General features: G+C 43.8%; 1 protein-coding gene across 5 annotated transcripts in view; it reads left to right on the forward strand.

Annotated features, from left to right (window-relative positions):
* Positions 1 to 8,243, forward strand: part of Ntrk2 (neurotrophic receptor tyrosine kinase 2) — a 337,894-nt gene extending 329,651 nt beyond the window's left edge. For all 5 annotated transcript variants that reach the window (XM_036187682.1, XM_036187683.1, XM_036187681.1 and 2 more), the window contains 2 exons: positions 5,072 to 5,230; positions 6,964 to 8,243. In XM_036187682.1, coding sequence (XP_036043575.1) covers positions 5,072 to 5,230; positions 6,964 to 7,149 — 345 coding nt within the window. In that variant the 3' untranslated portion in view covers positions 7,150 to 8,243. The remainder of the gene's footprint in view (positions 1 to 5,071; positions 5,231 to 6,963) is intronic.
* The last annotated feature ends 2,872 nt before the right edge of the window (positions 8,244 to 11,115 follow it).

Consider the following 11,115-nt stretch of genomic DNA (forward strand, 5'->3'; position numbering starts at 1 on the left):
AAGTTTAGAAGGTCCCGGGTCAGCATAATTTGTCTTCAGACACCTGTGGTTTCAGAGCAAGCTAGATATTGGTATTGGTCTGTACTTAACCTTCCTGTGTGCCTCCATTAAACACTGAATGGAGTCTATTGGGGAACTGAATTGTAGGGCGAAAAGGGCGGTGTAAGAGACAATCAGAGGGAGACTGAGGTAGGACTGGCGGTTGGAGTGGGTTCACACCAGAGTGATCTTCGGGGAGATGCCAAGCATCAGGATTAGCACCAGACTGATTGCTAGGGCCTTCCTGAGGATAGTGGCTGCAGAGGAGAGGGAGTGGATATGAACAAAGAGGGCATACTGCACTTCGTGAGAAGCCAACAGAAGGGAACAGCCAATGGCATCACTTCCGTCTTCCATCACCCAGTGTCTCTGGGAAATGGGCTGTGCATTCCTCACTTATTATTACCACAGATAAAGATACTTTGTGTGTGTACAAAGCAAGCAATAATGAAAAGGAACCTAGGCTGTCAGTATGAAGAGAAGATGTGAAGCTGTCTTCAATGCTGTTGGTCACTTGACCAGAAACTTCTTTAATTTCACCAAATCCTAGTTTCTGAATGGAGGGAAACAAATTGTCAAGCTGTACGGAACTCTTCAACCCAATGACCGCAGATTGTAGAGTGTGAATTGCCTAGTGAAGACATGAATTATGGGGCTACAGAGATGGCTCAGCTTTTAGGAGCATTTGTTGCTCTTGCAGAGGACTCAAGTGTGTTCCCAGTACTCACATGGCAGCTCACAACCATCTGTAAACGTCTTAGGGGATCTGATGGCTTCCACAGGCACTGCATGCATGTGGTGCACTGGCAAATTCATATACATAAAGAAAAATGAACATCTTTTAAAACTAAATTGTGTGGTTGTAATGATTGGATTGCCACCATGTTTTAAAATAGTGAAATCATTGATTTCTAATTCAAAGGAGTTTTACTTCCAGTACTTTCTCCAGAGTTTCTCTTCTTAAAATACTTTTCAAGCTGATAGAGTTGGGGATAGTGAACTCTGAAACAGAGCTGTAATTTTTATTTTGATGAGATTATTCTATGTGAATCACTATCAAAATCATGAGGTGCCATGCTTTCTTGATGTATTTTTCAAATGGAATCCATTTTTCTCAGCTTGCTTTTTTATTTTTATTTTTTATAGAGTGCTTGGGCCTCAGACTTTGTTCTCATTAGCTTTATGGGGTTAACAGCCTTCATAGTCAGGAAGTTCCTTTGATTGTTCATGGTTTTGCTGCCTTCTTTACTCTCTCTGCTTTTTCTCAGCCTCGGAAGAAGTGGGGATCTAGTGGGCAGGTTAAGATCAGTACTTCCTCAATTATGAACCAAGAAGTCTTCCTAGACCACCTCATTTATAGGGAAGTGCATCCAGCTCCACAGCCAACACATTGTGCAGGCACGGCTCTGAGGAGCAGGCTTTCTGGAACACCTTAGCGAGTGCCTACCTGTGGGTTGAATGTGATTTGGGTTGTGTTTTAAGAGGTTAAGAATCTCATTAATTAATTAATTTTTAAAAGATTGATTTTAAGTGTGTGTGTGTGTGTGTGTGTGTGTGTGTGTGTGTGTGCACATAAATGAACATGAGTGCAGGTGTCCATGGAGGTCAGAGACAACTGAACTCAAGTCCTCTGCAAAGAGCACTGTGAGCTCTTAACCACTGAGCCATCCCTCCAGCCCCAATTCTCTCTCTCTCTCTCTCTCTCTCTCTCTCTCTCTCTCTCTCTCTCTCTCTCTCTCTCTCTCCCTTCACCAGACAAACCAAGAAAATTTCCTACATCTAAGCCAGGACTTTGTTTCATCTATTGTTAAGACATTGTAAAGAGATTGGAAGTGGGGTGAGAGCAGCAAATACTGGTCCTTCTGTGGGATTTTCTCCAAAAGCAGCACACATGAAAACCCACCTTTTGCTCACCAACAACACAACAATATAAATGCATTTTATGGGCAACCAGAGGCAGAAATTCAGATTCCCAGTGTCATACTCAGGGATCACATTCAATCTCGCAAATATTTAAGCAAGGCTGTGGGCCAAGCAGCATGGTACAGAACAAATATCTCCTTGTACTCCACTATGAGTAGATTGTAGTTCTGTTTGGCCTGGAAGCCATTGAGTGTCTACAACAAAACTATGGCAGCAATTTGCTACTACTGTGACTGTTTCTTTAGTGGGTCTATTCTTGTGACATGCCTCAAAATCCTGAGGAAACAGTCCCCAAAGGGCTATGCAGGATTGTTCTAAACAGGCTTAGAAGACTTGTGGACCCTGCCTGAACTCCTAGTAGATTATCCCACCACTTATATGTCTGAAAACAGAAGAAGAAGCCATTCTTTACAAAACACATGTGAAATCCTAAAAGAGATCCTGAAAAGAAATAAAGTGAAAAGCAGGGGAAAATCTGGTCCAAAGAGCTCAAGCAGAAAATAAATGACCTGATGGGAAAACGTGCAAACCAAAATGTGAGTGTCAGGACACAAGAGCTTTTCACTTGGCTGCTAGCAGATCTAGACAGAGCCTTCGGTCCACTTGCTTCATAATCAGTGTAGCTGTGAAGTCACTACCAGCTAAAAAATATGGGAGTCCTGTATTCTGATTCTTCCCCCAGTGGGGACAGAATGCCCAATGCCCACTGAAGAAATAGAATAACACTTCAGAGGGAGAGCCAACCCTTGGAAGCCCTTACACATTAATACTGTAAAGCAATCTGACCAATGTGTACTTGGATATTGACCTGTGACAACCTGGGGAAGAATCATATCCTTACCCACAGTTTAGTTAGGGAGACTAGGACAGACCAGTGTTGCTACTAGTCAACATTAGGACAGCCGACTTTTAGAGAAATAGTACTGTTAGAGGCCAGAGTTTCTGTTTGTGGAGAACGCAGCATGCTACTGTTACTCAAGCAGAAAGGAAAGTGTGGAGTCTTGAGAGATCAGTACACCCCAAAGTGTTCAGACGTCTGGTTCTAGAAGGCTTTTCTCCCACAAATATATATCCATATGTTTTAGTAACTACAAAAGTTAAATCTATTCTCATTTGTTGAACTTCTCCAATGCTTAAACATGACTCTGAGATTTGAATCTTCAAGAAGGACCAAGATGCAGGTTGATGATGTATGACTGATAACTCCGAGGGGCCTATATGCAAAACCTGACACTTTGGTGCACACCTCAACATGTGTTGATCACAAACTGGATTATAACTTGGATATTTCCATAAAGCAAATGACTGTATCTTCCCCACTAAAATCCATACTCTAGTTCCAGGCTTTGCTGGAGCCTTGTCTACTATCCAGTTGTGCATCCCTTTGAGCCTTTTGCCTTCCAGGATTTCTGAGAAGCTCAGGGTGGTGAATTCATAAATGGCTTCTAAAGAAAGACCTGCAGAGGAAGAAACCAGTCCCCTCCCCCAAACAGGTGCCTGTCTCAAACCCTATACCTTCTCAGAAATATTAGCAGACACTTGACCTCCTTGTTCAAAATTCTCCCTTCAGATGCGTTAACACGATGGCTTGGCACAGCCAGAGGACAAAGCCACAGTCTTCATTATGACCTGTCCCTCTGTAAGTCTTACTTGGAGCCCTGAAGGTCTGTTTTTTGTAATGAGGAGTAACTAGGATGTCAGGACACGCACTGGGGCCAACTGTACTCTTCCCGCTCACTGAAGCACTATGTATGTTCATGAAATTAGATGGAGGAGTGGGCAGATGTCTGTAAACTGTGGAAAACTCCCCCAGTGTGTTCTCAGAGAATATCAATGAGACAGGAGTGTCACATGACAGGGAAAACGTCTTGGAAATGCATGTGCCAATGTTCTCAGACCTTTCTGGAATATGGCCAAAGGGGAAGTGTACCCCATTTGGGAAGCATCAGAGCCAGTCTCCATGTGTCCTCAGAGCAGTCCTCATTTGCTATGGTAAAAGCTGCCAGGTCCTGGGGCATCATTTACCCTTGGGCCATGAGTCCTTCTGAGAAACTGGAAATGTTAGGCCCTCCATGTACTTCAGAAGCTTCTCTTTGTCAGTGTTCTGAGCATGGTGATGAAGGGTCAAGAGGACCAATATTCACAGTCTGACTGTACCATGCGTGCGTGTAGTGTACTTCCTCTTGGTTGGTCAGGGTCTGTGCCACATTGGTTGTGGTCCTAGGAGGAAATGTCACCACCACTTTCAGCCATGAGGGCAGAGACATTTCCTTTGTATAAAAAAAAATCAGAAACTGATATTGAAAATGAAAACTGGTCCGCGATTCCATGTGGTGTTCATGTTAAACCATGGGGCTGTCAGTGTCACTCAGATCTGATTCAGGCCATTGAGTGTCAGTGTGTCCTGTGGCCTCAGTAGTACGAGGGGTTGCCAGGATGAGGAAGGAGATCCTCAAGCCACATGGCTACTGCGCAGGAACCAGGCAGCCTGATGAGTGGCAAACCTGTGATGGCATTCTTTTCTCTACAACATAGAAAACCACACACAAGTCTCCTGTGTCAATCAAGATTCTGTGGATGCACTAATGTTATTACTGGGTAGTGCCGCAGCCTGTGTTTTCACTAGAATGGGCATTTTCCTTTTAAAATAAATTTACTTATTGTGGTTAATAAGCTACATAGCATCACCCTATTGTGGAGGAGACTCTAAAGCTTGGAGTCTAAAAACACAGTTCATGTACCTTGGCTGCTTGTCAGTAAAATGGGAATAATAACTTCCATCTTGGGCTCTACTAGACTGGGATGCAAAGCCCTTGCTTGTTATCTTGGTCAAGATTATTATGTTTATCAATAGACAGGTCAGTTCCTCCAACAGAAGGCAAGTGAAGGCTTTTGTAAATCCAAAAGGACATCCACTTATGATCTCTACTCTTCTCGGGCTTTGAGGAAAGGAGAAGTGCTAATAATATTTGAAACATTGTTGTGATGAGTCTTTGCCCTCTGACTCTGTTACCTGAGATGACAGAGAAAGGATATGCCCCTTGTAGAACAACCTCCCCACAGCTGCTTCCGGATGACTGACACTCCTTGTTGATGCCTTCCCTGCCAGGTTGGTGGTCACACGATGCTGCCCATCCGCTGGATGCCTCCAGAGAGCATCATGTACAGGAAATTTACCACCGAGAGTGACGTCTGGAGCCTGGGGGTCGTGCTGTGGGAGATCTTCACCTATGGCAAGCAGCCCTGGTATCAGCTATCAAACAACGAGGTGTGCATTGGTTTGGGAAAGACCCCCCCAACACACACACACACACACACACACACACACACACACACACACTACCACCACCACAACCACCACCGCCACAACCACCACCACCAGAGCTGAAATCTAAGACATGCAGCCTTAGTCTGAGGGCTCTTGTGCTGGGAACCAAGGCACAGTCACACACTGCTTTGCTTGAGACAGCAGCTCTTCCCAGACTCATTTTAGTAATTTTAAAGAAAAAGAGGTTTGTTGACCCAAACTTGCTCCCTCTAATGACAGGGCTGAGGAGTGATTTTTGTGCTGCTCATCTAACAAATTAAGAACAGCCTTAGTGATCCATGCCCCTCACCCTGGCAAATATTCCTGTACTGTGCCAGAGAAGTTGCAAGGCCCTTACCTTTTTCAGGTTTTACTAGAACATTAACTACTAGTGAGAAGCTCAAGCATTGACTTACCTCTTCCAATTCCTTTGCAAAATTTAGTTACCTGTTGGAATTCATGGGGATTGTTTCCAAGAACCCCCTGGAGACCAAACTGTAGAACACCCCAAGTCCTTCTACAGGATAATGTAGTATTTGCAAGTGACCTGGACTTCTCCAGGGTCATTTCCAGCTTACTTACAGCAACAGTACACATAGGCACAGTGTGAGCAACAATATGTTTAGGAAATAATGACAAGAAAAAAATGTCTGCACATGCTCAGTGCAGATGTCATTTTTCCCCGTGCATTTTCAGTCTGATGTTGTCTGGGTGCACAGCTGGAGCCCATGGTACAGCCAGCCAGCAGTATGTCTGTGTCTGAGGCACAGCATCTTGCTCAGCATCTCCTGTCCCTCTCACATCCATGCCTGTCTTTTAATTCAGCTCTGGTACACAGTAATGCTAATCACATCTGCTGCCAGGGGTTCCCTGTCAGTCAACAACTTACACAAAAGTAATTTGGGTTCTATTTCTAGCTGGTAAAACCCGAAACACGCAGGACTTTCTATGTGAACTTCAGATCTCTCTTTGTGAATAAATCAGGCCTTGTCAGTTTTGTAAGACCATAGTGGCCCTCTTCCTTGTGAGAAAGCAGTAAGAGGGTTTCCTTTGAGGCTGAGACAAAAGGACCACAAGTTCAAGGCCAGCCTGGGCTACACGGCAAGACCATACCTAAAAACAGAAAATGCACCTCTCTCACCGGGAGTCTACAGGGGAAGGCTTGGTGGAGGAGTGGAGAGGAAAGCCGCGTGCCAGTACTACCACACAGGCACAAAGGGAGAACTAGTTCTAGAACTCTGCAACATCGTACTGTGACTGTAGACTGTAAACATTATACCTTCACTGAGTAACTACAAAAGAAACGTTTTAAAAGAACAAACTGGTAACTGGTTGGCAGCCCCTCAATAGGGGCTGATAGAGCCACCCAGTGGAATAATGGTAGCTCCTTATAGTGAAGACAGGATTGAATGCCACGCTGGAAGGGAGGACACGGAAGCTTCCCTCCCAGCACAAGGACATGGTAAATGGTTAAGGGGATACATGTACTAATTGTCCTGATGTAGTCAGCACACACCGTATATGTATAAACATATGTCTCAAATTGTCATGCTGGCCTCCAGAAATAAGCAGAGTGGTTTGACTTGACTTCTTAAAAAGTTAAAAAGAGGAGAGGCCCTTTCTTGCCCCTCCTGTACTGACATCCCACACCCATGGCTTTTCTCCCACTAACCCTGCCTCTGGTCTCCCTCCAGGTGATAGAATGCATCACCCAGGGCCGAGTCCTGCAGCGGCCTCGCACGTGCCCCCAGGAGGTGTATGAGCTGATGCTGGGATGCTGGCAGCGGGAGCCACACATGAGAAAGAACATCAAGAGCATCCACACCCTCCTTCAGAACTTGGCCAAGGCATCTCCTGTCTACCTGGATATCCTGGGCTAGGGCCCTTCTCCCCAGATCCACCCTTCCCGATGCACTCCTCAGACTGGCCAGCACGATGAACCTCTTAACTGCCGCTGGGTGTCCTGACCTTGCTGTCCATCCTTCTGACAGTATTAATAAGACAAGGAGCAGCTCTCGAGGGAAGCAGTGTGTACTTCTCCATCCACAGACAGTGTTAACTCGCTTCTGGCGTTGTCTCCTTCTCTCTGCCCATCCCCTTTAGTTTCTTTCTTTTTTTTTTGACCTTTCACCTTTTATTTTGGGTCTTCCCTGCTTCATGGTCCTCGGCCTCTCTCCTTGATCAATCTGGCTTCTGTATTCCTATTAACTGTACATAGACAAAGGCCTTAAAACACCTAATTTGTTATATCAGCAGACACTCCAGTTTGCCCACCACAACTAGCAATGCCTTGTTGTATTCCTGCCTTTGATGTGGATGAAAAAAGGGAAATCAAACACCTGACTTAAACCGCCACTTCCGATGTACAGACATGGGGCATTTCTATGGATTCACTTCTATTTATTTGTTTATTTATTCATTTATTATTTATTTATTATTACTCTTCTGATTGTTTTATGATGGCTTTAGATTGTGTATGAAAAGGAAAAGTTGTATACATTCTATGAAAATTTTGTCTATGGGAGATGAAAACCAGAGAGAGAGAAGTATTTCTCTAAACTACAGCATGATTGGAACAGAGACAACCAATGGGGTCATCTGGGGTCAGTCCCTGCTTAGGAAAACCCAGCAGCTGTTAGCTGGGAGGACCATGTTCGGCACTGTTCCCTGAGGACCTTTCTGAGGAGGAGAGAGGATGTTGAACTCTGCATCATGGACAGAGTTTCCAGTCACAGATACTGGCCTGCACTGGGAAGAAAAGATGGCTTCCATGGAATCCACATGACACATCATACATTGAGACAGTGCATTGTGGTTGGGCATGATGATAGAGTTGATGTGTTCCTCAAGTGTTATCTACCAAGCTTTTGTCAAGTTCAGTGGAAAAGAGGTAGATTCTCACTCAGATATTGTTTCAGGGTCAGATGGGAAAATCTGAGTCCTTGATAAAGACAGGAGACACTCTCGATTCTGAGGAAAGTTTCTCTTACCTTGAATTTTTCAGACAGCAATTCCCTCCAGTCCCACCCTCCACTCTCACCTGTCTTTTAACTGTGCAAAAAACTGTGCATGGTCTTTGTCAATAGCTATGTGCAGAAACTACTGCTCCAGCTGTGGTGGCCTAGGTAGAGCAGATCCATAAAAGGTCTAACTTATGCAACTTAGGAAAGGTAACCAGATCAGCAGCTGAGAACACTCTACAGTTGGTGGTGATGAGCTTACCTAATAGGCATGCTGACACCTGGTGTCTTCATCTGCCTCAAACCCACAGGAGTGTGAGACAGGCAGAATCCATCCCAGAGGGAAAGGAAATCTCTCTTGGGGGCAGCACCTGAGTTCACATTCAGTGTGTGCAGGTCAAGTCTCTTGCTCTGGGCTCTGTTTGGGAGAGTGTGGTTTCACTCCTATGTACTCATTGTCAGTATGCTGTTTTGTTATCTATACTCCGTTTAAAAAAAGTGAAGAAGAAGAAGAAGAAGAAGAAGAAGAAGAAGAAGAGGAGGAGGAGGAGGAGGAGGAGGAGGAGGAGGAGGAGGAGGAGGAAAGAAAGAAAGATAGAAAGAAAGAAAGAAAAAATTAAAAATTGACAGTGTGGCTAATAGGAGGCTATGTCCAGACTGAGCCTGGAGATAGCTTCTGAGTATGATCATTGGTTTTACTAAAAGAGTGTAAATTTAAGTAGAAATTTACAGTCATTAGGGTAGTCAATTAAACCAAGAGAGAACAGCATTTCCGTTTCTCTGTCCCCCTCTGTGAGGGGAAGTTCGATAAACTTGACATCTTTATAACATGAGCCAGATTGGAAGGGAGTGACTTCATTTACCTTAGCGCATTTTATTTGGTATTTATTTCTGAAGGTGCAAGAGCTCTGGGTAGGTTTCATTTGTGTCCATTAATTTCTGGAGCACTGTGTTTTCTAGTATAAACTTTGAAAGCAGATTCTCACAACAAAAAATTAACATTAAAAAACTCAGTGTAAATTAACAGAGAACAGAAGGTGATCCAGTGGACCCGCTCCAGGGAGTGGTCACATAAGGCAGATGCTGTGGTCCTTTCTGTAGCACTGGCCCATGGGAGATGGGAGTTACTTGTCCTCATTGTCCATTAATACAAACCCTCCAGAACACCTATAATAATATAATGAAAGCCATATCTCTGTGATATATACAGACAGGTATATATCATAGAAAGGACCCGTGGTACTGTCAAAACACTGTGGAACTGTGAAGCAGTAGCGCAAGGGCAGATTTATGTGCACATGCTCTTCTAGATTCCATCAGCGATGACCGAGGAACTGGCACAGGTCTGTCCCTCTGAGTCTGACCACTTGCCCTGGAGAAAAAGCTGCAAGTTGCTCATCAGAGAAGAGAGGAGATGGCACTGTGAGAGGTCAGGGCTAGGGAAGCCATGCAGGTTTACACTGAAGGTCTGTAATGAGAGTGTGAGAGCATGAAAGCATTCTATTCCAGTTTTGTATTTTCCTTGACAGGAAAAAAAAGCAAAAGAGAGAGATTCCTTATCCTTTCTGACAAGTCTCTGAAGGTCTAAAAATGAAAGTGTCTATGCAAGTGCAAAATTTTGTAGTTATTTATACTGATTATTATTATTAATTATTATTATTGGTCCCTCTGTTGTCTCAAGAATATGTGCCAGTTTCAGAGCATTGCAGAACATCTGATTGCTCTTTAAGTAACTGGACGAGCCAAGGACATCTTAAAACAGTTGTCATTATTCATCTGCTATCCCTTCTCGTTGTAGTTTAACTTTTAGAAAAGAAACACTCTGGTTCTAAAATGTATCCCTCTCCAAACAGAACAAACATGGTGGTAGCAAACCAAAGTCTCCACCCCAAACCGTGATGACATCCACTCCATTCTAAACGGTTTGATGGTTTCTGAGCGCTTTTTGCATGTGTTGGCAAATTATTCATATTTTTTCATGAAGGAATTGGGATTCAGAAGCTCATAGGCCATGGGCTTCACCCAAGCCTGCTCACTAGACATGCTAACATACAAACAAGACATTCAGGAAGGAAACCATGCCAGCATGTCTGTGAAGAAGGAGGGGGGTTAGGATGAAAGGAAACATGCATAGTACATGCAGATGACATGTTATATCATGTGCTTCTGCTCCTGGCTTCTGCTGACTCCCACACATTGAACCAATGTCACAATCAGCCTCATCTAGAAAATGCTTCAAACACTGCTATCAAGGGTTCTATCAGAATTCATACGCACATGCTCACATCAGCTCCACTTGTGTTTTCATGTACTTATATATATATATATAAAATATATGTTATAAACACTTGATTTATACATATACAAATGCACATGTGTAGTGTGTTTGTGTGTTTATGTATAAACATATAGGCACATGGTAATAGAATAATTATAAGTAGGGTGCAATATGAATAATTTGCTTAAAATTTGCTAAATATCCAAAACTTTCTGATGTTGTGTGGCGTTGGTGTTTCCACTCTCCATGTGGGTAAGGACTACACCACCTTCAACTCTGTGCAGTCCTTGGATGAAAGCTTTGTTGAAAGCCACATATTCCCTGAAACAACCTACTGAAAGCCATCCTCTACATGAATATGTTCTCTGGAACTTTGCCAAGGAAAAGTGCAGACAATTGGTCTCATTATGTATAAGTCCAGAAAGGAGAAGTGAGTTTTCCCCTTTTGCACATTTGTACTGTGCTCACCTTTCCCACTCTAACCCCATTCTAGATGCAAACTGCAGTGTTGTTGGGAGACCCGTGTCTTGAAGGCTGATGGCAAAACATCCAGGAATCCACAGCAAGATGGGCAGCTTGTAGTCACCCCTCATCCACATGGGGAGCAA

Source organism: Onychomys torridus, chromosome 5, assembly GCF_903995425.1.
Source record: "Onychomys torridus chromosome 5, mOncTor1.1, whole genome shotgun sequence".
NCBI classification, from domain to species: domain Eukaryota; kingdom Metazoa; phylum Chordata; class Mammalia; order Rodentia; family Cricetidae; genus Onychomys; species Onychomys torridus.